Source organism: Triturus cristatus, chromosome 6 (genome assembly GCF_964204655.1).
Source record: "Triturus cristatus chromosome 6, aTriCri1.1, whole genome shotgun sequence".
Taxonomy (NCBI): Eukaryota; Metazoa; Chordata; class Amphibia; order Caudata; family Salamandridae; genus Triturus; species Triturus cristatus.
This window is the reverse complement of record NC_140589.1, coordinates 1,808,751,897-1,808,778,714: the sequence shown is the minus strand read 5'-3', so window position 1 is coordinate 1,808,778,714 and position 26,818 is coordinate 1,808,751,897. Positions and strand designations below refer to the sequence as shown.

General features: G+C 46.4%; 1 protein-coding gene across 1 annotated transcript in view; it reads right to left on the bottom strand.

The window, feature by feature from the left end:
- Window positions 1-16,303: 16,303 nt before the first annotated feature.
- The window catches only part of LOC146822056 (uncharacterized), a 64,513-nt gene continuing 53,998 nt past the window's right edge, over window positions 16,304-26,818 (bottom strand). The window contains exon 3 of the mRNA XM_085613170.1: window positions 16,304-18,986. Coding sequence (XP_085469296.1) covers window positions 18,787-18,986 — 200 coding nt within the window. The 3' untranslated portion in view covers window positions 16,304-18,786. The remainder of the gene's footprint in view (window positions 18,987-26,818) is intronic.

Sequence of the window (26,818 nt, the reverse complement as noted above, 5' to 3'; positions counted from 1 at the left end):
TATATGTCTGGACACTGCTAGGAGTCATATGCACCCACCCCTCATATTGCAGGCCACTGCTGGGAGTCATATGCACCCACCCCTCATATCTCTGACCACTGCTGGTAGCCATAAGCACCCACCCCTCATATGTCTGGACACTGCTGGGAGTCGAATGCACCCACCCCTCATATCTCTGACCACTGCTGGTAGTCATATGCACCCACCCCTCATATATCTGACCACTGCTGGTAGTCATATGCACCCACCGCTCATATTGCAGGTCACAGCTGGGAGTCATATGCACCCACCCCTCATATGTCTGGACACTGCTGGGAGTCGTATGCCCCCACCCCTCATATGTTTGGACACTGCTAGGAGTCATATGCACCCACCCCTCATATTGCAGGCCACTGCAGGGAGTCATATGCACCCACCCCTCATATTGCAGGGCACTGCTGGGAGTCATATGCACCCACCCCTCATATGTCTGGACACTGCTGGGAGTCATATGCACCCACCCCTCATATGTCTGGACACTGCTAGGAGTCATATGCACCCACCCCTCATATTGCAGGCCACTGCTGGGAGTCATATGCACCCACCCCTCATATGTCTGGACAATGCTGGTAGTCATATGCACCCACCCCTCATATGTCTGGACACTGCTGGGAGTCATATGCACCCACCCCTCATATGTCTGGACACTGCTAGGAGTCATATGCACCCACCCCTCATATTGCAGGCCACTGCTGGGAGTCATATGCACCCACCCCTCATATCTCTGACCACTGCTGGTAGCCATATGCACCCACCCCTCATATGTCTGGACACTGCTGGGAGTCAAATGCACCCACCCCTCATATATCTGACCACTGCTGGTAGTCATATGCACCCACCGCTCATATTGCAGGTCACAGCTGGGAGTCATATGCACCCACCCCTCATATGTCTGGACACTGCTGGAAGTCATATGCACCCACCCCTCATATGTCTGGACACTGCTAGGAGTCATATGCACCCACCCCTCATATTGCAGGCCACTGCTGGTAGTCATATGCACCCACCCCTTATATGTCTGGACACTGCTAGGAGTCATATGCACCCACCCCTCATATCTCTGACCACTGCTGGTAGTCATATGCACCCACCCCTCATATGTCTGGACACTGCTAGGAGTCATATGCACCCAACCATCATATTGCAGGCCACTGCTGGTAGTCATATGCACCCACCCCTCATATGTCTGGACACTGCTAGGAGTCATATGCACCCACCCCTCATATCTCTGACCACTGCTGGTAGTCATATGCACCCACCCCTCATATGTCTGGACACTGCTAGGAGTCACATGCACCCACCCCTCATATTGCAGGCCACGGCTGGGAATCATATGCACCCACCCCTCATATGTCTGGACACTACTGTGAGTCATATGCACCCACCCCTTATATGTCTGGACACTGCTGGGAGTCATATGCACTCACCCCTCATATGTCTGGACACTGCTAGGAGTCATATGCACCCACCCCTCATATTGCAGGCCACTGCTGGGAGTCATATGCACCCACCCCTCATATGTCTGGACACTGCTAGGAGTCATATGCACCCAACCATCATATTGCAGGCCACTGCTGGGAGTCATATGCACCCACCCCTCATATGTCTGGACACTGCTGGGAGTCATATGCACCCACCCCTCATATGTGTGGACACTGCTGGGAGTCATATGCACCCACCCACGCACCCCCTTGGAGCAGTACACTGATGGCCTGGACCTATACACACACCAATATGAAGGTAACATGCTGGGCCAGTCCTCTAAGCCCACATTCCTGGCGTGTGTACGCCTCGTATCCCAAATGTACTGGTGCCGTAACGGGGTACGTGTGACACGTACCATACCCACCCATTCATTGCATGTGTACGGTCCGTATCACTGTTCTAATGGTGCCGTAGGGGTACGTGTGACACGCACCGTACCCACGCATTCATTGCGTGTGTACGGTCCGTATCACTGTTCTAATGGTGCTGTAGGGGTACGTGTGACACGCACCGTACCCACGCATTCATTGCGTGTGTTCGGTCCGTATCACTGTTCTACTGTGCCGTAGGGGTACGTGTGGTATGCACCGTACCCACGCATTTATTGCGTGTGTACAATCCGTATCACTGATCTAATGGTGCCGTTGGGGTACATGTGACACGCACCGTACCCACGCATTCATTGCGTGTGTACGGTCCGTATCACTGTTCTACTTAGTCATAGGGGTACATGTGACACACACCGTACCCACGCATTTGTTGCGTGTGTACGGTCCGTATCACTGTTATAATGGTGCCATAGGGGTACGTGTGACACGCACCGTACCCACGTATTCATTGTGTGTGTACGGTCTGTATCACTGTTCTAATGGTGCCGTAGGGGTACGTGTGGTACGCACCGTACCCACGCATTCATTGCGTGTGTACGGTCCGTATCACTGTTCTAATGGTGCCGTAGGGGTACGTGTGGTACGCACCGTACCCACGCATTCATTGCGTGTATACGGTCCGTATCACTGTTCTAATGGTGCCGTAGGGGTACGTGTGGAACGCACCGTACACGTCCACGTCCACTTCCGTTGTTGTGGTACGCAGGGGTTGCTGGCCACGCCCCTCCAAGTGACCAGACCCTGGTGGTAATGTATGGCCTCCATATTATAGGTTTGGCTTTGAGTATGGGGTTTGTTTCCTGCCCCTCATCCCCACCCTGGCCCCTGGGTGTTGTTCTCACCTTCTGAGGCGTGTGCGTCGGGTGCGGTGCACCAGGTCGTAGGCCAAGAGGACCGGGATGACACGTACGACGGGGTTCATGGCGTGCACGTCGCGTACCGGGGCTCCGTTGCATAGCGGTTCGCGTCGGACTCTGCTTTTCCGGCTGTGTTTGACTCCCGTAAAAGAAGAGCCGTACGGAGTGATGTAGGGACGAATCGTACTTGCTGGGCCGGAAACCGCTGCCTGAATACGTCCGGACGTCGCGTACAAGCTGTTCCGGATCAGAATCGTAGTTTTTTTTTTACACGTACAGTCTTTTGTACGATTCGTACGGAAATAGGCTTTCTGTACGAATCGTACTTCCTAGGTTGTAGGGACAGTTTACCGGGTACGAGTCGTACAGAGAAAACGCTCCGTACGACGATTCGTACGGCCTTTTTCCAGGATTGGAATCGGCCCCTAGGTGCGCTGAAAAGTAATTGACCAAACCCTTTCAGAACCACTTCTTGTTTTCTAATTTATACCCAGGTTCTGAGGGACACAGGGTCACCCCATTTTTGTTTCACTATGAGGATATGGGAGGCATTTCTGTGGGACTTCAATGGGACAGTAGTATGATCTAGCCCTGCCAGGTCAGATGAGGAGGAAGGCATGTTCATAGATGCATTGGGCAGTGGGAATTTGGGGACCATTCTTGATCCTGAGTGGCATGCTCAATGCTGGCCGAAGGAGTGGGTGGAATCTAACTTGGTGTCCAACATTGGTTTTCTTGAGCTCTTCCCCTTCTTGGTGGCCTTCATAGTCTGGCCGAAACAATTTTGCAACCAGTCCATGGTGTTCTGGTCCGATAACATGTCTGTAGTGAAATACATAAATCAACAGGCAGACAGGTGCAAAATGATTGTTCGCTTATTGAAAAAATGGTGTTGCTGTGTTTAAGACTGGTGCACACTGATGGGACAAAGGCCTCTGAGGTACAGATAGCATTGAAGGTCTGGCAACATCTGGAGGGGGCAAAACTGAATGCCAGGTGCCCCATTTACACTGTTCGGCTGGTTGCTTTTATGTCGTGGGAGCATTTGTACGTCCCAAGATGAGGTACGGCTGTTCATACTGGCCTTTGCCCTAGCATTCTATGAGGCTTTGAGGGTTTGTGGAGCTGGTGGCCTAGAACAAGAGGGATGGGACCAGGGGCCTACAATAAGCAGATGTTCAGTGGCCGAATGGTTCCCTGGCAAAAACTGCTCAAAGACCGACCAGATGGGAAGGGTCGAGCACATTGTGTTCCACAGGGCGCCGGGAAATGAATGCTGCCCCCCTGGCGAATCTGGAAGTTTTTCTGGATCACAATACTCAGGGACCAGAAAGTCCCTTGTTGGCATATGCAGATGGTACACAACTCAATGGATATCCGTTCTGTAGGGTGCTGGAAAGGTCACTGAGGGCAGCAGGTTTGGACCCATCTGAGAATGGCTCTCATTCCTCTAGGATTGGGGCTGCTACTGCTGCGGCAGGTATGGGGAAGGCTGGGCCGGCAGTGCAAAGAATTGGCAGGTGGAAGTCAGACTGTAACAAGCATTATTTAAAAATTGAATTTGTTTTAGCTGCCTTACACTATTACCTTGTCACTTGCCTCCTTTTCTATTCACCTGTTGATGCAGGTGGACGACGTGAGGAAACTGGACGGCTGCTGGATACCTTGGTGTCTCCTGTTCGCGCAGGAGCGGATGGGTTTACAGACATGCTGGTTCTGGGCCACTCATATGTGAGGCGAGCGCAGGCATTCGATGCTGCAGGCGTTTACGCTACCAGAGCAGAGACAGCAGGTTACTGTTTAACTTTCTGTGGTCAAAAGGGTTTGCGCCTGTTGAATCTAAGAACTGCATTGAACACACTCTTGTCCAAGGGTTTCCGATCCTAGGGCTCATTATCGTTCATCTTGGCGGCAATTATTTAACTGAGATTGTTAGGAGGGACTTCTTTGAGCTAATTATCTCGGAGATGGGCTGGCTGGCATAGAGGTTCCCAGACGTGGTGCTAGCATGGTCAGACATTGATCCCACTCTGGGTTGGAGAGACAATAAGTCAGTCAAAAAGCGCTCAATGACTCTCTGAAATGGGTGAACAATAAGATCAGTGAGTTGCTCAGGTTGTCTAGGTTGTTATCAATAGATAATGGTTGCATCAAGGGCGATACTTTTAAGTTACAGGATGTGGTTCTCTCTATGGGGGGTAATGCGCTGCTTTTTGAGGATTTGTTGGCATGGCTGGTTCATCGCCCGTGCCATGGAGGGGGGAGGGGGTCAGGGAGGGGTGCAGCTAGTAAGTGAACTTTACTGGCCTGTGGCGGGTGAGGTCATGATTTATGGGACAGTTTGGCTGCATGCAAGGCATCCTTTTAGACCAAAGTGAATGTGGGGTCACGGGATCCTCTTTGGGTGCTGGTCCAAGTATAGACATTTCAGGGGTGCCGGGTTGAGGGGTGGTCACCGACACGCCATCATTACCTGGCCACCCATGCAAGCGCAGTGGGCTCATGCTAGCATAGGCACCTGGGGTGGAGGAAACTGGGTGCAGGGGGGCCCCGAGGTTGGTATCCAGGCGGGGAAATGGGTCTCCAGTAGGGGAGATTGGGGTGTGGAGCCCGCAAATTAGGAGGGACCAACTCCGGTCCAGAGTTGCTGGATAAGGGGTTTGGGAGAAAGGGTCTCAGCTACCAGTCATGATCTCACTCATCAAGATATGATTTTGATGGATGCACAGGAACAATTTTTAGCTATGAATAGGAAACTCCCATGTATTAGTGACTTTGTTAAGGTTAAGACTTGATCTCTGTAAGCAAACATAAAACTGTGGGGTACTGTGCATAATAACTGCTTAAAGTTCTGTTTATATAGTGTGTGAATAAATACTGCCGTCTTTCGACCCCTAATCCCAATTAATCGGACTCTGTCATTTTGCCATTGTCTGAAGGGGTATTGTGGGTGGCGGGTGGTTTCAGGGTAGCATGGGCAAGGGACATCGCAACTGCCTGGGCATAATCATTCGCTTAAAATGATCAACTAAGAGGTCGCCCTAGACTAAGCTGTACTCCACTGTTCTAAAATGTCTTCCAAGCTATCATCCACTGCCCTAATCTGTCCTTCTCTGCCCCAAGGTGTACTCAATTATATAAACTATCTGTATTCTTTTATTAAAACAATCTATTTGTCCATTACACTAAGGATCATGTAAATCAAAATCCAATTTTTAATGCAAAAGTCTTGGAGCGGTTGCTTTATCTGGCTTGCAAAAAACTGGATTTCATAAGTGGTTACAATATTGGCCAACAAAAACTTCACTTAAAACACTGTTCTTAAGAAGTCAATTGCCATGTAAGTAGTAACACCCCCGACAAACTTGACTTATGGTCACTTTGTCGGCAAGCATACCAGTTTGCCAAAAGCAGCATACTAAACAGACCTGAAATATGCAGATATTTGCCAGGCTTATAGGAGCTAATTTACAGGAACCATAGGAGAAACATCCCCTCTCAGTATGCTGGGACTAGATGCACACTGCTCATCTCAGACCCATGTATCAACCTCTAGATCCAGTCCTGACCATGAATAGAACTCCGTAGCAAGCTCTTCATGTGGGTCTTACCAGTGCGCCATTCATATATATATAGTCAAAAGTCGAAGAGCGTACCCCATCTGGTACACCCCATTTGCACGCAACGCATAAATCATCATCCACATCCAACTAACCTGGAATCTGAGAGAAGGAACGTGCACCCTTTGGAGAGCTTCCAGTAAGTCTTTTCAGCAGGATTTGGTGGTATTGTTAATTTTGGGAATTGAGGAACTGCTAACCGGCTCCTAGTGCACGTGCTCTGCCCTTAAGCATTGCCATAAGGGATAATGTAGGTGCCATGCCTGACTCTTTAATGAGGTCTCAGCAATATGTTGCAGAGAATGCTCCAGTGGCATAAACGCCCGATGTTCCATGTCAGCTGAAGTGTGACTTTTCATCGCTGGCAAGAAGAGGGGTTCAATAACAAGATTGTGAAGCGTTTTCTTATAGAACTGCTCACTTCAGTCATGAGTCCCAGCAGTCCCAGATAAACCCAGAGCTCTGGCATCACACAGACTAAATATTGACAGTAGAGTGCTCTGCAGGAACAGTGGTACTAGGAACCCTTATCTCTTAAGAGGTCATTTGGAGGATATGGTAGCTTACCAACATCTACCAAAAATAAAGCCCTAGGCAGGATTCAAGGATGCATGACTCTTTTCAGGCATGATGGCTTTTCTGGCAGTCAGGAAAATGCAGGCGAAAGGTGAGTGGAGACCACTTTAGCCCATTTCATCTAGGCGTTGCTACTGCCTGGAAAGCGGAACACAGCTGGACGCGGTGAATAATTTGGAAAGAACAAGCGGAGGGTGACATTATGTTTTCATCCAGGGGCAGGAGTAAGGCATAGTTGATATCCCTTGCTATCCTTTGTAGCCCTGTGGGTCTCAAAGGGTCAGGAGATCTGACCCCAGGTTGTTCCCTAGACATAAAGGAAAAAGGAAGAGCACCTTTGAAGGAACTTCAGCACAGTCGGTGTGGCACTTATGTGAAGGAATCTTCAAGCTCAGAGGCACTGGACTTTTAGCCAGTGGCTCCAAGTCCAGCCATCTGGAGCAGAAAGTGTTTCTCTCACTTGGGACTGTATCTGGGGTTATTGTGTGGTGCACTTGCAAGTTTGGAGAGCCTTGGGACAATCCTGACCCGGACACTTGAAAGTGTGAGATTGCAACTGTTGGTCATGATGTAAAATCTGAAGTCTACTCTGGGAGTTTAGTAATCTCTGAATTGTATCACTGCCTTTTTCTGATGCACGATCCGACATTTTGTGCCGTAGGTTCAAAAGGTAAACCAAAGTTTTTCCCTTGAGAGGTTATGCTATGTTATGGGTATTCGTAAAGCGCACAAGGGTATCTTGGTGCTGGGAGGTGGTATTTACTTAACAAGGAGCTAGAATACTTGTGCACCGGAAGCCTCTTCCCCCAGTGCAGTACCCCAGAATCTTACACAGGGAATAAAGCTAACAGAACTCTTGAGGACTTAATAGAAGACAGACCCTCCCTGTTTAATTTCCCTATAAGGCCATAGTATATTGTGTAGATATTGCACACATGGCAGGAAAAGTTAAATGCGTTATTATGGGTGGTGAGATGCACACCAATGTACTCCATGTCTTCTGTACTGCATATTTACTGTGCTCTATTGCTTCCACACTCTGTAGGCGTGCACGCTTGCTCCGCGCGCCGCCCAATTGCGCTGCACTGTAGAACGAACACGAAGGAACCACATCGGATCCCCATTCAAGCTGCACAGCCACGGCCATCACAAATGAATCCATGCAAACGTTGGAAAAAAATAAATGAAATGAACCCTCGGGGTTTCAACATTGCAACAATGATTGTAACAAGCATTAACAATGCAATAGGTCTCGCAACTGCGAGATTTTGAGCTATTGGCATTGTAAATGGCAATGCCTTTTATAATATTAAAAGGAATTGTCATTTACAATACCAATAGGTCAAATTTCGCCAAAAGCGAGACCTATTGTAATGCAGAGCACAAGTGCAGTGTCCCTGAAGCGGGAGCCGCGCTCACCAGTAAAGTAAAAAAAAAAAAAGAGAGAGAGACAGCGCAGTGTCTCTGAAGAGGGCGCCGCGCTCAGCATGCAAGTTTATTAAAAAACATAAATGAATAAAAGGTCAAAGAAAGCATGGTGTCCCTGAAGCTGGTGCGCATTTTTCTTAAAAGTAATTAAAACAAAAAAATCGTGTTAAATTGTACCTTTGTTTATTCTGTAAGTCCCGAGTGTTTCGAATCCATGTTGAACCTTTAGGAATGGACGCGTGAATTTAGTGACTCCTGACACACCATTGTGATAAATGTTGTGCTTCCAGGGGTGGACGGATGAAAGCATGGTCTCAAGACAGACATTAGTGCATCTTGTGGTAGGTAATTAATGTCATTTATTGTCTGCATAGATGGGTAGGCAAAGCTAGGCAGGGACAGTGCGCGTATTCGAACACTACACTCCAAACAAGGAATGAAGGGACCTGTTGAGAACCTAATGCCTCAGAGGGTTCCCTCTACTGAAACTAGAAGAAGGATCTAATCATCTCTAAACTTGTGCATCTTTCTCATACAATTGGCACGGCTAGGAGCCATCTTGCCTCTACCACCTCACTGCGAGGGACCAAAATGAAGTATCATTACTTCCCACAAAATAGGTCACCAGCAAAGAGGAGGCTCGTACAGGAAAGAAAGAGTAGGAGAGAACTAGCTGCTTCACCAACTCTATATTTCTAGTTGGTAGGAACTAGAGTTTTGGAAGCATTACAGTGTGTCTGTACATTTTCATTCAGTGGCAAATGTATTCAGTGGGGGGGTGGAGACTTATGAATGCAAGTTGGGGACACCGAGCTATGTGACCCCCTCCTCACTACTGGGTGTATGACACTCCCCTCCCCCCCACCCCCCCCCCAAATCTGGGCGGATTCAGGACAGGTGCCTATTTGAGTAGCAGCCTGGGATCACCGCCCATGGATGTGGGTGGTTTCTCCAATGTGAAAGGTGCATGGAATGGAAATGTGGGAACTAGCTGTAAGGCTGTGAATCCCACTCCTCCAAAATGTATCATTATTGTAATGAAATCTGATTATGGTTAGGATAGTTGAGGCTCTGGTACAGGAGAGTAAGAACTTTAGCCAGTGGACCTGCAGCTTAGAGAATTGCTGTTGTGTAAACGCTTTGAAAAGCCATAACATCACATTGATCATATAGGGCACATCCTAAGAGATACAACAGCTCACACCACATAGGGTTTAAGGGCCAAAAACCCACCCACAAAGACACAGCCAGATTCACTGGAATCTTCCTGAAGGAGACAGAATAACCAGCGCGAAAGAGCTTTGCCTCCGCCAGACATGCAAACACATTCCAGAAGCACCGGGGGCAGTGCTCGCCGTCCAGCTGTCCGCATTCCTGTGCACTCCAACCCCTGGAGCGCTCCCTGTCGCACCATGAGCAGTCAGTGCCTCTCAGACCCGAATCTGCGGACACCTGGGCCAGGTTGGAACAACTCTTATCTCCTCAGTCCATATATCTCAAGAGAAGGGTGAGGTGTGGAAATGCATGAAGTTCAAACATTCCAAGCGCATCTCCGGCACACTCTGTACCAGTGAAAGGGAGTCCAAGCAGAAGTCTCCGACACTGCAAGGAGCACAGTGATCGAGAGAGCGCAGGGTGAGCGAGTGCAAGAGCACAGAGCGAAAGAACGCAGGAGCACAGAGCAAGAGAGAGCAAGAGAGTGCAGGAGCGCAGAGCGAGAGAGAGAGAGAGAGTGCAGGAGCGCAGAGCGAGAGAGAGTGCAGGAGCGCAGAGCGAGAGAGAGAGAGTGCAGGAGCGCAGGGCGAGAGAGTGCAGGAGCGCAGGGCGAGAGAGTGCAGGAGCGCAGGGCGAGAGAGTGCAGGAGAACAGGGCGAGAGAGAGCAGAAGCGCAGGGCGAGAGAGTGCAGGAGCGCAGGGCGATAGAGTGCAGGAGTGCAGGGCGAGAGAGTGCAGGAGCGCAGGGCGAGAGAGTGCAGGAGCGCAGGGCGAGAGAGTGCAGGAGAGCAGAGCGAGAGTGTGCAGGAGCGCAGAGCGAGAGTGTGCAGGAGCGCAGAGCGAGAGTATGCAGGAGCGCAGAGCGAGAGTGTGCAGGAGCGCAGAGCGAGAGTGTGCAGGAGCGCAGAGCGAGAGAGTGCAGGAGCGCAGAGCGAGAGAGTGAAGGAGCGCAGAGCGAGAGAGTGCAGGAGCACAGAGCGAAAGAGTGCAGGAGCGCAGAGCGAAAGAGTTCAGGAGCGCAGAGCGAAAGAGTGCAGGAGCACACAGAGAGAGAGACTGCAGGAGCGCAGAGCGAGAGACTGCAGGAGCACACAGAGAGAGACTACAAGGATAAAATTGAGATCACAGAAAAGGGTATGTACGGAGATGACAAGTGCTTGGAAAAAATCGCAGCCAGTGCGTTACTGCGAAGGGAGGCTAAACATAGGAAACATGATGACAGCAAAGTCTACCAGGAATAGAGTTTTTTAAACACAAGGTGCATAACTGCTAAGAGAGCAAAGACAAGGGAAAGTCTGGCAACAAAAAACAGCTCTCAAAGATGTCAGACAGGAGAAACAGAAGCTGAGCACTAACTGCTAAAAAAGAAACACAGGTAGAATGAGTAAGGCGACCCGAGAGCTGTCAAGGGAAGCACAATGAGCGTTGTAACTGCTATAAGAACGGCAGACAGTGGCTAGGCAGGGAGTATTAGAGGTGCGATCAAAGAGGACAAGCAGTAGAAAACAGGAAGCATGATATCTGTTAAGAAACAGCAGTCAAGGGAACACAAGGAGCGTAATAACTACTTGTAGATAAAGCTGGCAAGGGAACAAGGAAGAGAAAAGTAGCGTGTGTCTTCCCGTGGGCTCGAGCTCCCCGTGCTCTGCTGTACGTCAGTCTCGCGCCCAGATTGAAGTGTCACTTTAATGTCGCTAAACGCGGCTTTGAAGCGGCAAGGGGCGGGGGAGCGCATTCCAGGCGGGGGAGCGGACCCTTTGAAGTAGGTGCACACGCCAGTGGGCTGAAGCGCTTCCCAAAAGTGGATTGCATGGCGGCACGATGCACGTGATTGTGCGCGTGCTCGCCATGCAATCCACTTTTGGGAGCACTTTTTAATGCCCCTTTACTACTAGAGTCTTGCATAGCGATTGCTATCGCAATAGCTAGGCGAGACCTAAAAAGCAGGCCATGTTTGCCTAAGCAGTTCCGTCAGAGTAATCCGTTAAATACCATGGGGCTTATTTACAAGCCCCTTGCGCCACTTTTGCGTCACTTTTCCCATGTTAAAAGTGACGCAAAAGTGGCGCAAGGGGCTTGCAAATCTGCCCCCATATTGTTTTTCATGCTGATGGTAGTCGTGCATGACAAGGAAACACGACTCCTCTGTTGTCCATTTATTCACAATATTATCATGTCCCATTGTTTACAGCTGTTCAACACTCCCCTTTCATCCTGAGTGCAATCTCACCGTTTCAGGACGGAAAGTTCCTTCAATGCGTTATTATGGGTGGTGAGATGCACACCAATGTACTCCATGTATTCTGTACTGCAAATTTACTGTGCTCTATTGCTTCCACACTCTGTAGGCGTGCACGCTTGCTCCGCGCGCCGCCCAATTGCGCTGCAATGTAGAACGAACACGAAGGAACCACATCGGATCCCCATTCAAGCTGCACAGCCACGACCATCACAAATGAATGCAATAAATCAAATTTATATTTAACTTTTCATTATTCCTCATTCTTCTCCATTGCTTTTCGCCTTTTTTCCGTTTATTTTCTTCAATTCATTTTACTCATTATCATGCTTTATTCGCGTTTTTTCATAAAAACACATGGGAGTTATATGTTTCCACATGCCACAATTTTATTTAAAAACACCCAATGCATTTCAGTATATTTCCTTCGTCAGGGGTATCTAGGATACAAAAATTAATAAGCGACCATCAACACGTTTATACTCATTCTTTTAATCAATAGACAAGTTGAAAACATTCATTTGACTATCAATTACTTAAACCTTTGTGTTTGTTCATGAAAAGTTAAATGCCATCTGCGGGCTGCAGCACCTATTGTGCCATCCACCAGTGTGACAAGTAAAGTATGGCAGCAGGCCTACCGGTGTAGAACTGCAGTGTGACCTGTTACAGTAACTCTTTTTGACAGGTAACAACGTTCCTTTTAAATATTAGTAAGTTGTCCTTATGTTTGCCTTGTATCCCAAAAGATAGATGGCATGGTATTTAAAACAGGAACGTGTAGAAAATTAATGTTAACAAGTCCCTACAGTGACAAGGCCCCCAAAAACTATTTTAACTGTGTCAGGCCTAGCTGTCCTAAATAGAAAACATGAGGGCAGATTCAATTACTAATACTGTTAATTCTGGAATGGGACTAGTTAAAAAAATAATTGAATTACAATATTTAATAGTTATTAAACATCCTATTCGGTGGTGAATTTGGGTTTTTAATAAGTCTGGGCGGTGAACTCCGCTCCGCATGTGGAGTTTGCGGAGTTTTCCGCACTTTGCGTTACGCTTGCGGAGTTGGTGATGGTTGCCCAGTGTGGACAAACACCCAGCACTGAAAATCACTGCAAACTGCATTTATCTAACGCAATCCACTGCTTGCGGAGCTCCACGTAGCACTGCAGAGTTCTTTTGCACTTTGTGGAGTTCAGGTAACTCCGGCCAGGCTTACTTTTTAATTAACATTAAGTATAAGTAACTTTTAGAAAGTTAACCTTTACTCGCCTGGGCTTCCAGAAGGCTGATTTGAATCAGTTATCCAGCTCCTCCCAGTCAGTGCTCAGCCTTAAATGAGGTACGAGTGAGGTGGAGGAGCACACAATAGGCCAACCTGAATAGCACAGAGGTAACTCCTCTGAGGTCAATGGAATTAAACTTTCAGGATGGTGGCTGTGCCCCTACTGTTGACAGCCCAGAGTCAAATCTTACACAACAGGTCTGTATGTAGCACGTGTAAAGGTTTTGTACCCTTCTAAGTGAGTTAACAGGATTTCTGGGACTATTCTTGTGAATTGCTTGCCTGGTTGCTAAGGGGTCCTGCTTTTGTCCAACCAGACTTCTGTCTCTGGGTTTGTTGTGGGTACAATGCCTGCTTCAGGCTAGAATTGTGTGCTAGATGTGCTACTAGATGAGGATTACTATAGTGCAATCCTCATACATACCCCCAGCCCTCAGAGCCCAAGTTCAGTGCGCCCGAAAACTTTCTATATCTTGAAAATGCACTGACACATGACATTTTGGGCCTGTTTGAAGTAAAGCAAAGAGGAACTGCTGCAAAAGCAGCCTTTCGCAGAACACTGCTGGATTTGTGAAAGGATAACAGGTTGAGTGAACCTGTGGCACTTGGCATCTGTGACCTTTGAGAAGACCTGAGGAGGTTGGACCTTCTTCCACTTGGAATCCAAAGACAAAGTTCTTCAGCGATCATAAGGCTGATCCCCAGCATGGCTCTAGGAACATATAAAGCTGAGGAGGACATTCCTGTGAAGAATCCCAACTGACAAATGGCAACTGCACCTTCACTGGGCTTTGCTGTTGCCCTCTGCCTAAGACTCGGAGAGTCTCAAAGTACTCTGATTGTGGTCCTGGGTGCATTGGAAGTGCACTCCTGTGGTTGTTTGGGCACAAAAAGAAGTCTTGGAACATTTTCCAAACTTTTGCTCAAGAGCTTTAAGGGGATCGAACGTGAAATGTATCTGCAGTTCTGCAGCATCAGACTGGATTTCAGGTTTGTCCCGCATGGCGCAGAATTTTTCTTCAGAAAAACTACACTATCCCATTTCAGATTGAGACTTAGAAACTTTTTCAAACTCTCCTACTTCCTAGCCCTAGCAGGCCCAATCTACTTGATGTATCATTCTTGCTATTGGCCTCAAATGGCACCTGGGTCGTGGTCTACTGTGGTCACTGACTACCATTGGTGCTTTGCACTTTTTGGTGCTATTTTCACTTAAATCTTGAAAACTTCATATCTTCAGTTGCTCTTATTGGACTATTGTCATTTTGGTGTCACTTTGGTTAAGTTTTATTCTAATTTGTCTAAATTGGAGTGAGAATTCTATTTTTAATTTCTTTTGTACCTCTAAATGCTTTCCATATTTTTCTTAAGTTGTTAGTTGTCTGTCTCCACAGCTTCCAGTGGTTGAGCTCAGGTTTAAATTATTGAAACCTGGATGTAACAAGATAGTGACTTTTGCTATGTATAGTGGACACCCATTCACCCTAACTAATAAATCACTTTCTCACTTTACCTATGATCTACCGTGATTTGTACAGGATGGGACCTTTAATGGCTCGGTGTCATTTGGATCTTGGGGCAAAACCAGATGCTCTAGGGGCCAAGCCAGACTCCTAACTAGACTCTGGCTCTGCTCTCTCACTGGACTGTCCACTACTAGGCAGTCTACCTAACTCTAGATCATAGCAAGGTTGTAACTGGAGTACATGTGAATGCCCAGCGTCCACAGGAGCCCCACTAGAGTCCACATCCTCACCATTGGCAGGTTACCTATCACCATAAAGCTAACCCCCTTAATAGTGTCACCATACACTGCTAAAAGTATTGTTCCAATTTCCTTTTACAAATCATTATTTTCAGCTGTTAAGTTCCAGTGGGTTCAATTGAAGTGAACCGAGATTAAACATCTCAAAGCTCCTTGATATGATAAATGAAAGCTGTGGATTGGCAGACGGTTTCCTGGTGGCTTCGAGTCAAGTTGCTGCTTTGAAGGGGGACCCAGGATGAATGGATCCCCATGCAGACTGAAGGTAAAAGAAGGAAAAGGGTGAGTTTGCTCCACATTTCTTTCAATTTGGCCGACTCGAAGCAGGAAGTCTTTCTACCATGGTCAGCTTGACGGAAAGGCACTTCATACTCTGGACGAAGGGAACCTTGTCTGTACTGCCCCTGACAGCTGCTTTTTACCCTGCTGCCGTCAAGGCTGTCTCCGAATGGCTGGCAGCGTAGGCGGGACTGCGGCGGTCTCTCCTTCAGCAAACCTCTAACATCGTAATATAGCGGGTAGACCACCAATTAGGCAGTGGGGACTCCAACGCCATTTCGATGACAATACCCTTACCGCCAAACTCATAATGCTGTCCTTCAGTCAAAGATGTGCAACATTTGTTGTCAATCTTCATGTTGTAAGGAACTTTCCGGCTTTGCTGAACTTTGAAGGATGAAACTGTAAAACCCACCACTTATTAACGTGACATGGTCTGGTTACTTCCCCATTTCCATCGATTTTTCAGGGTCACGTCTAGCCCGACTTTTATGTGTCTTATAAGACAAAGTGATAGGACGAACATGGAGTAGCAGATGTGACATATGAGAGGGAAGTAAGCATGTCTTAGACTATAAATGCAGGTTTGGCCCAGCTGCTGGAGCTACTCTGCCATAAAATCCATACCAATATTAGGAATAATCAATACATATGCCAAAAATCTATATTGCCAATTTGCCATATGTTATATTTCAATTTTACTCACACAAACTCATTGTCGATATCCTGATAACAAGACTTAATTTTACTATTCGATGGCACAACAAGCCCTAAAATGTAGGAGAAATTAGAATGAAAGATGATAAGAACAACACAGATATCAAAACAGGATACATTTTATAAAAGAGTAAAATATCAGAGAATTAGTGGAACCAAAACTGAAACAGAGAACAATAAAAAAAAAATTGTGAATCCAAATGGAGGGAAAATCTTTTAAAGGTATAAAAGTGAAAAGTACAAAGAGAAAAACAGATGGACAGGCAAGGAGGGGAAATAATATACAATAAAAGAGAAGAGAAGAGGGAAAATTTAGAAAAAAGTATACAGAGATGGAAAGATTCAAAAGCTGAGAATTTACAAGAAAAAAAATTCAAGAAACTAGAGGACAAAAACAGCATCTTTTACAGTACTACGTTTATTTTCATTGACATGGCATAAGACATATATGTAAACATTTATACAATATACATAAAGGCGGGGAGATAAATAATGAAATAATGCACAAATGCATGCAGGCGTGTGCGTGTATGTGTGTGCACGCCTAAGTGTTTCAGTGTTTCATAACAAATAATAAGTTAATTTTTTAATAAGTCAATGGAGTGATCTACTGTCAAACTATAGACTCAGAGCCTGCTTCTTTGGCCTGAATGAAGCAGTTGAAAGGCAACATTTAGACTGGACAATATCTGCTGGGAGTGATTTGGGGTGAGCAGCCTTCATTCATTTAAAGTGAGATAACCTGGCCTTTTGAAAAAATAGAGCTTCAATAACAACATAACATTGATGGAAATCCAGAGCCGGTTCCTTGATGCTGACATCCAGGGATACAAATGGTGTGGGAAGAGACAGCACAGTGTATCTTAGGAAAACCAGGAGTGGTTTATACTGGGACCCAGTAACACAGAGACTGTGGGGCAGTGGCTCGACCTTTGGTTGACATCTTGGGTGTCTAAAGTGACAATCACAGTGTGTTTCCTCTTCATGTCTCTAAATCTGGTCATGTCTGCTATCATTCCTGGGCTGGTGAGATGTTTTTAGTTTCTGAGTCCACCTGCAGATGCACCAAGAGTCACCTATTTCAAAGGAACAAATGATGGATAGATTGGCCGGACTTCCTTTCCCAGCCTAGCAGTTTTGCTGTTTGGAGTTTTGTTTTTTCATGCTGTGCGCAGATAGGTTACATTATGTTACATTAAGCTGGGTTGCGCATTGTGCAATGGTGTGCTGTGGTGTGATGTGGTATATTATTTTAAATAATGTTTTAAGATAAAAAAAAATATGTTTTATTTTTACCTAAGTATTGTCATCCTAAGAGATATTATGTTTTATGTGTAGGATTGGGCAAAGATTATTTTTACCAGCACAGTCTGCAGAGTTTCCGGCTTTCACCCTTTGCAGAGATGTCCCTATTTACCTCACTTTTGTCCACAGAGTGAGATACCTTTCAGTGCTCTCTCACTTGAATCAAACATCAGACAATGTATGCAGCCTTGTTTCTCGGCACGTTTACATTGTGGAGATTTTCTAAATATAATGGCACTGTACAGGTGAAGAGTAGACCACAGACACTTCTACAAGGTATGTTTAAGGTAGAACATAAGTGCCATACTTCATTATAAAAGTGACAATGTTATTGTAAATGTGAGAGAATAAAAACAGTTGTAAACTTTTCATATCCCCACTTGTTATCGCACAGGTTCTATTGCTACACATTTACGATATGTTATATTACAATAGGATTTGTGGCATTATTTTATGGAAGGTTGATATGGTGTTTGCTGTTGTCACATGGAATATGTTGGTAAAATCCATGTTATGGTGCATGGGCCTATTCCCCCAGATTTTGGAGTGGGCAGAATGCAGGGGGCAATAAACCCTCCCATGCCCCCGTCCACCCTGGACCCCAGATTTTGAAGTGGAAACGGAAGATGAAACAGTGGCAAACAGAACAGGTCTCTCTGAAGACCAAGTTGCACATCTCCTAAGTCTCCTGAACTGCTGTAACCTGAGCAGAAATCTCTGTGGAGGTTCCAAGACCTCTTTATTTTGTGCCCACCTTTAGAGCCTTTGACTAGGCAAATGGATATATGTGTGTGTATAGTGTCAGTTAGATTTAAGGTGTGATAAGTGATTAATTGAACTCCATGTGCTAACACTAATTGAATAACACTAACTGAATCGCTGACCACAAAGCACTAATATTTGGTGATAAAAGAAAGAGAGAAGAATGTAACCCTCTAATCTCTGAAGTGCACAAAATGCAATCCAGGGCTCAAATCCCAGCTTCCCTGCTTGACCAAATTGTGTGATCTATGCTCTTCTTCACTGTGTATCCTTTTGTTTAATCACCCAGTTTGCAAACACATTGAATTAATTCAGTACAGGATCTGCGCTCTACAAAAACCTCACTTTATATGATTAATATAAAAGTATCTTGCTTCGCGTTTGATAACAGTATAGGTTATATACAGCGCATAAATTGACACATTTTGGGTAATTTCGGGTAGTGTTGTCAGGGCGTTGTGTATTCTTGAATGTTTCATGTTTAAAAAATACACCTTTCAATAAATGTCATTCAATTTAGCGAGACTGTATAAGGTAAATTGAAACACTGAGATATGTTAAATTTTGTTTTTCATTTTAAAGTCTTTTATATCATTTTATCAAGACATTTTTTGCCTTATTTACATTTTTTGATAGCTTGGCTTGTGATTTGGCTCTAAGAGCCAAGCCAGACCACTGGCTCGGCTCTCCCCAAGGCTGTCTGTAAACCTCCTCCAGAAATTTAGTATACCTATTCTCTTGCTTTGTTGTAAGCTAGAGCAGGGTACTCCAGGATGCCTCGGGAGATTGGCAGAGCCACTGCCTTCTACCCCACTCCCAGTGTTAATGGAGCACCCACAGAAGCAGCAAGGAGATGGCACTGAGCATGGAGAGCCTCGGGGTGTCGGCCATGTTGCATAGGTCGGTGCTGCAGCAAGACACTATCTGGATATCATAGGTGATCTCATGTACAGTTTTTGAGGTTATATTTCCGCATCTGAAGGACTCCAGGCAGCTGCGGGCCAGGATGGAGTCCTGGTTCCCTGTGGAGAAAGAAAGAAAGAAAGAGGGATATCTTAATACAAAGCATAGAGGACAAGAGAGCCCTGCAGGTACCTGGCCAACAAGAAACTGAGGACTCAACTCACAAAGGTAAAGTTAGACTAAAAGTCTAATTTTACTACTTTTCGGTATTCACAAAGGTAAGTTACTACTACTAACTTTACTAGTAGTAATCTTACTAGTAGTAACTTTACTAGATGTAAAATTAAAAGTAGTAAATTTACTAGTAGTAACTTACCTTTGTGAATACCAAAAAGAAGTAAACTTAGACTTAAGTAGCAAACTTGGACTTAAATCTAAGTGTACTAGTTTTTGGTATACACAAAGGTATGTTACTACTTATAACTTTACTACTAGCACGTTTACTAACAGTAAAGTTACTAGTAGTAACTTAACTTTGGGAATACCAAAACGTAGTAAAGTTAGACTTTTGGTCTAACTTTCCCTTTGTGAATCAGGCCCGAGTGTGAGCAATCAAACGCTTGCTTGTAGCAGTACAGCATAGCTCTGCTTCATGAGTGTACGAGCTTTACAAAGGTTTACAGAGGTCCCGCTCTTCCAGGCTGTGTTACTGCTCTGCTCCCTCTCTGTCTCTGAGTGCTTTCTCCTGTTTTTTCCTCGTTCTACTGCCTTCTCTTGCTTTTCCCTCCTTTTTGGAGTGCTTTCTCCTTCTCTTGCCTCGTTTTACTGCTTTCTCCTTCCTTCTCCCCATTTTTTGAGTTCTTTCTCCTTATTTTGCCTCATTTGTTTACTAGTTTCTTCTTCCTTTCCCCCATCTTTCTAAGTGCTTTCTTCTGCTTTTGCCTTGTTTTTACAGCTTTTTCCTTTCTCTCCCCTCATTTTGCTGAGTGCTTTCTCCTGCTTTTGCCTCATTGTTTACTGTTTTCTCCTTTCTCTCCCCTCATTTTTTTGAGACCTTTCTCCTGTTTTTGCCTTGTTTCTTACTGTTTTCTCCCTCCTTTCCCGTTTTTTCTGAGTGCTTTCTCCTGCTTGCCACTCATTTCTCACTACTTCCCCTTGTTTTTTTCTCATTTGCCACTACCGCCTGTTTCCCTTTTTCCCGCCTCTTATCTAGCCCAAGCATCCCTGCGCCCCTGCCTCCTCCCAGGACCTACCTAATGGATCCTGTAGAACAACACCATTGAGCAGGTCCCAGGCCCAGCTCTCCCGTGCTGCTGCACCGCTCCGCTTCCTCACCGTCTCTCTAAGTGCTTGCTCCTGCTTTTGCCTCATTTTACTCCTTTCTACTTCCTTTATCCCCTTTATCTGATCGCTTTCTCCTGTTTTTTCCTTGTTTTACTGCTTTTTCCTTCCTTTCCCTATTTCTCTGAGTGCTTTGTCCTGCTTTTGCTTTGTTTTTACTCCTTTCCCCTTACTTTCCCCCATTTCTCTGAGTGCTTTCTCCTGCTTGTGCCTCGTTTTTTCTGCTTTCTCCTTCCTTTCCCCGTTTTTCTGAGTGCTTTCTCTGGCTTTCGCCTCATGTTTTACTGCTTTTGAAGTACTCCAATTTTTGAGACCCCAGAGGTGCTAGGGGTAGCACCCTATGACTTCGAGTACTTCCTGATGTGGTATTATAAAATTCTGCATATCTTGATAATATAACACAGAACTTGGCAACAGAAGCTGAAATATGAAAAGACATCTTTATTAAACTCAAATGAGTGAGACTACGTCGCACAGAAGCCTTAGCAACTGAATGAGGCAGTCTGCAGAACAGAAACCAGTCTCCTCTTTTATGGAGAATGTTACGCTCTGGGCAACACCGCCCTTCTCTTGCAGTTGGTCATTCACATGTATACATTGCAAACGAAAAGGCAGAGTCATGATGACCATCCCACATTCCAGTTAAGCCAGCCCGTAATTATTTACCCGGCAAGGCTCAGATCCCACATCAGATATCGATAGGCCCCAATAAACATGAGCATCTCCTGTTTTGGGAAACAAGCCATAAAGCAGGAACAGTCAGGTGTGAAAGAGATTAGCCGGAGGCTTGTGTAGGATGAAAAGACTTTATGGTGTGTCAAGCCCTGATGCTAATCACAGGTGGCCAGAGGACGGGGAACTCGTGAGACCAGTTTGACCTGGGGTGGCGGAGCCAAGCTGCCCAGGTCACAGAAAAGTCAAAGAAAGGCACATGTGCTCTAAAAGGCCCGTTTTCGCTTCATGCTATATAGCCTATGTGAGGGCAACCATAAGATGGCCACCGCTTCAAAATGGAACCCACGGAGTCAATGTATAATAACGTATACATAGTGCATTCATAGCTAAAACGTTACACAAAGCACTTGTACATACCGCATTGACCATTCGCGGTTCGCTAATACCGGGATAGACAGGGGTAGGGCCCTGCCTCCTACGCGGTCCCAAATTTTAAAGTACGACACTTTCTTCTCCCTTCTCCCCATCTTTCTGAGTGCTTTCTCCTGCTTCTACTTCGTTTTTTAATTATTTCTCATTCCTTTCCTCCTGTTTCTCTGAGTGCTTTCTCCTGCTTTTCCCTCCTCTTTCACTGCTTACCTGGCTGTTCGAATGAACAGAGCACTGTGAAGCAGCTAGCAACTCCAGTGCCTTGAGACGCTGACAGGTGATTTGCCGCGCTTTTTAAATCCTTATTGATAATTCCTGATTGACAAAGGTCTGTAACAGAGCTGCTATAAGAAAACAAACCTTTAACTCCTTAATTAAGCCTCACTTTCTCTCTCCCTCTCCACTAGAGGTGGGAGAACCACCACAGGCTTAAGCCAGGCTCGCGCTAGACGTCTGGCTCTGGCTGAGCTCGATCAGGTCCTAGACCCTCGAGTCAAAACCGAGCCGAGCGTTCATGTGGCGTTGGTCTCCCGCTGCCGCAGGTCTCTCCATGTGCAAACTTCCGCCTCTCCCCCCTTTGCCTCCTGCAGCAAAAGTGGTGTCTGCCCATCGCGGCCATTACACAGAGGGCAGCCAGAGCCGAGCAGTAGCGCCAAACTTCTCACAGCCCCCGCCCTCGGGGGTAAATACAAATAGAGAAAGCTTGCACAGGTGGAGTTCTGCCACTGGACTTCCCTTTTATTGATGTGATGCGATGTCATGGTGTTGGTTCAATTGTCTTTGCGGAAGTGTTAAGCCACTCCTTCACATCAGATCCTTGTTATGGTGGGAGAAGCTGGTGACGTCATTTGTAGTAACCCGGCCTTCTCTTAACCTTGTCATTTTATACAGTATGGCTATTTTTGAAAACTTGATTTAACATGCAGTATGGTACAGTTTAGAAAAGTGTGCGGGTTTAGCTCTTCAAAGAATTAAACACAAAGCCCTAACCTCTGAAGTAAAACGGGACATTGTGGGTGCATTGCACAATTCGGAATTAGGAGAAACGTTATAAATCCTGGCTTCTCCGCTTGATAAATTGTGTGATCCTGGATATTTACTTGAAATACATCCATTCAGGGTGTGCACTAAGCAAAATACTTTCTTGTACATGGTTTAATAGACTAAAATGTTGCACAGTTTATAGTGACACCGTCAGCCAAGTACAGGGGCACATGACACCTTACTTGCTTCTCAAGGTGTAGAGGGGTTGTTCCTAAGTTCATCTTTAGGAAGTCACTTGTAAAAATTGCAACTCGATGCACTGATATCATCCAAAGTGACACGTCCCACGAGTCTTAAGCTATTTTTACATTGTGCTTGTTGCCTGATCACAACCAAACATTTCCATGGCTCGGCTCTTGCCAGGGCTCTTAGAGCCAAGCCAGACCATTGGCTCAGCTCTCTCAGTTTGATGACTCACCCACTTCTACTCTACACATCTCTGCCTCCTTCTCTCTTTGTTTAGATCAGCTCTTTTCTTTGCAATACTGACTACATCATTCTATTAACTTATCTCCATTGTTTTACTCCTTCAGGGCATATTATCAACGGCCAGCGATAATTATCGTTGGCCGTGCTTAGAGATACATTTCTTATCGCAGGCTATCTCTGGAATTTATCTCCCTGGTAGCGCGTTATTAACAACACGTTTCTCCAGGGCGATAAAAATTCCAGAGATAGCGAGGGTATCGCCCTTTTGCAGGGAATATCGCTGGTTTTCCAGCGATGTTCCCTGCAAAATGGCGATAACCTTGCTGATACGACCCTGTGGTCGTATCAGCATAATCCACCCCCTATGTCAAACATAGGTAAGTCAGGATTTTAGCAGACGTTAGATTTTGGCGAAAACTGCAGTTTTCGCCAAAATCTAACGTCTGCTAAAATCCTGTGGGCTGCCTTGTAAATATCGCAATGTGAACATCAGCGATATTTGCAAGGTAGTCCATCCAGGGTACGCCCAGTAACACCCACTTTGCATCTCATTAGAGATGCAAAGGGAGGCGCTGGGAAAAAGGGTGCTAACATGCGATTATGAATGTTTGCACTCTCTTGTAAATAGAGCGATAGTTTTATCTCCGCTTTTTTGGCTTTTTAAGCCAAAAAAGCCGAGATAAAGCCCTTGTAAATATCGCCCTTCATCTTTTATGTCTTTTATTCCTTCCACTTCTGCTCATCCCTTCATCTCTTGGTTTCTCTCTCACACCTCCCTTCTCTCTGACTATCCCCCCACTGTGAATGAATTAATGAAATGGGACTTATAAAGCACACAGCTATTTCATGGAGTATCTTGGTGCTGCACATTTGCTCGGCTCCCCCCCCCCCCCCCACCTAATCCTCTGTACAAAATAATAATACTTTATTAGAATCCATCTTACATATGGACCATACTATTTTTTTATGCAAACATTATCTTCTAAATCCTGATTGCTGTGTTTATATGTTGGGCAGCATTTTTGCTTGTCTCACAATCACATGTTTTTTACACAGGGGAAACTAGGGCGAGTAGTAAATACCACACAGATAACCTCCCAGTACTCTGTGGAGGTATCTTTGGAGTAATGTTTGTATCCGTGGGGTAAATCTTTCACACAGAGACACAATACAATTTATTGAACAGGCTGCTTGTGTGACTCTTTGACACCTCATGTATATTTTTACATACACAACTTAGCACACGTAATTTACATAATACAAGTTATTTTCACAAAGAATACTCATATTACATATGGAACAATTTCATCCCACCCTAATCTCTTTATTCCCTGTCTCTCCTCTACGCCAGTCTTTCACTCCACTCTTGATCTCTCCTGGTCTCTCTCACTCCCATTTCTCGCCTCACCTCTTTGCTCCCTCCCTTCTCCCCCCTTCCCTACTCGTCTGTACCTGAATGGTCACTTTGTTTCTCTTTTGCTTCTTCTCTCTCTCTCTCTCTCTCTCTCCTGCTCTCTGCCTTCCCTCTGACATGCACTGTTCTTTCTCACTCTGCTTTTCTCTCCTGCTCTCTCTCCCCTCCTATATGCTCTCTGGGCCTTATTTATGAGGCCCTTAAACCGTCTTTGCGCCACTTTTTGTGATGCTGTGGTGGTGTAACAAATGCACCACACTGCCATATTTACAAAGTGATGCATCTAGGCAGATGCACCACTTTGTAAACCCCTGCACTACATTATACCTGCGTCAGGTATATTGTATGCAGGGTGGAAGTTCCAGCGCAGAAAAGGCTCGGCGAAGTGTTGCAGTGAAATCTATGACATTTCACTGCAACACTTCTACGGCCTCACTGTGTCAAATCCTTACACCTGTCTGAAGCAGGCATAAGGGGTGACGCAGGCCTTTTCACATGGGGCTTGCCCCATGTGAAATTACACATTGCTGGAGTTGCGTCTGTTTCCAGCCACATTTCAGCAATGTGCCATTTTTGCACCGACAGATACATCAGGATTCCTGAAATGTCTGTCAATCCTTATGACATGGAGCTCCGTATAGTAAATACAGCGCATCTGTGGTGTCGCAAGGAGGGAGCACTGAAAAGTGTTGCATCGCTGTTTTACCGCAGCGATGCAACACTTTTCATAAATGAGGTCCTCCGTCTTTATCTCTGCTCCACCTCACCCAGGGGCATATTTATAAGGGAATTGTAGAGTGTGGCGCTGAGCACAAAATACTAACGCCATGCTCCGCCATTCTGAAAATGCTGGGATGAGCCTATCTAAAACAATATGGCACATCCCAATGTTTTCCCTAGCGCGAGCGCTAAATTAGGCTGCCTAGCGCCAATGCAGGCACCCTTGCACCGTAGTGCAAGGGTGCCTGCGTTGGGGGACTGATTAAGAGACTGATTATTTATGTGCAGGAAGGTGTCCCTTCCTGCATATAAACAATCACAAATGGTGATTTGATACTTCTATGTGAGCTGCTTGGTGCAATGGCGAGATGCTGCAAAGTTCTGCTGCCGTGAAGAGGGAAAGTGTCCTGTGTGATCCAAGCCTGGATCAGAGATGTGAAGAACCTGAAAGCAGAGGGGACAGAGTCTGGGTCACTGGCCAGTGACCAGGGGCACGATAGACGAATGCCCACCGATGTCAGGTGCTTCAGGTGCGAAGAGGTGAAGCTTGACTCTGCAGCCACGGGGACCAGGAGATGTTGACGATGACCAGGATCCAGATGCAAGCTGTCCCACGAAGGATGTCAAGTGCTGGGGGGTCAATGCACGGATTGAACACCAACAAACCTCGGCAACTGCAACCCACGGGGTCAGAGGAAAGATGCTTCGGTATGGACCAGCAAGGTCCTGGGGACTCTCCAAGCGATGGAGAGTCAGGGCACGTCTGGAGCAACCAGGGAAGCCCCCTGAAAGTTAAAGTTGCCTTCTCAAGGACCCACAGGTCAACGGACCAGGGATCGCAAAGGGACCTCGAGAGGGATCACAAAATGCCGGCCCACGGGACACTCGTGGATTGTAGGCCAGATATCTTCGGTAGAATTCCTGCTCGGGGTCAAGGCTACAAGTAACCCATTGCTCAGCCTCGGGGGTCGCTGGAAAGCTGATGCTTCTGCAATTAGACGCAGTGTCCAGGGGTTCGGGTCGCACGGTTGCCATGAGGGATACGGGCCTCAGACTTGCTGTGAGCACAGATCGACCTCTAAGACCTCGGGAACCCACCTCCTGTGTTGCAATATTATTTGGAGATCTCAGGAGCCTCGGAGATGCAAACCGGTCAGATGCGTTAAAGGTGCCTGCCTTTCAGGGGAGTAACTCCTTTACTCCAAGGAGATTCTTCAGTTGTCCAGCAAAGCATAGATCGTCGAAGGATACTTGGTTTCTTTAGCAGAGTTTAGTCCAGGTAAAATCTAATGTTCTGTAGTCCGGTTTCCTACTTTATACCCAAGGAAGGGGTGGGACAAACTCTGAGGACCCACCTATGGGAGGGTCAGGACAGAGGGGTGGCTACACCCATGTCCTTTGCCCAGTTTTGCACCAGAGCAGGGGCTGATAGCCCCTGCAACAGGTTGGAGCTGGACTATGCACAGGGACACCAAATGTGTCCCCAGTGCAGACATCAAAGCACTCTCAGAGTGCACCCATCCAGCCCCAATACACTAAAGCCTGTCTGGGAGGTGGTCACACCTCCCTGTGACAGGAAACCTATTGTCAAGCCTTCCCATGCCAGAGTTTGGTCCTGCAACAGGAAGGCAGACTCGTGTCTGTGGCTGGCAGCATCCAACTTGTGATGCCAGGGTTCTATAAGCTGGTACCGGGTATACCGGTGTTGGCATGTTTCTCCCTCTAGTAGGGTGGAATCATACCTCCCACACCAGTTACTGGTGTGGAGGTATGATTCCAAGGTGTTTGACACCAAACACATGTTTCTCGGCAGCCGTTTTAAAGTTAGCATTTACCGTGAGGTTATAATGCACTTAAGTATATATGGTATGGCTGCATCACACACAACCCCGGAGAATA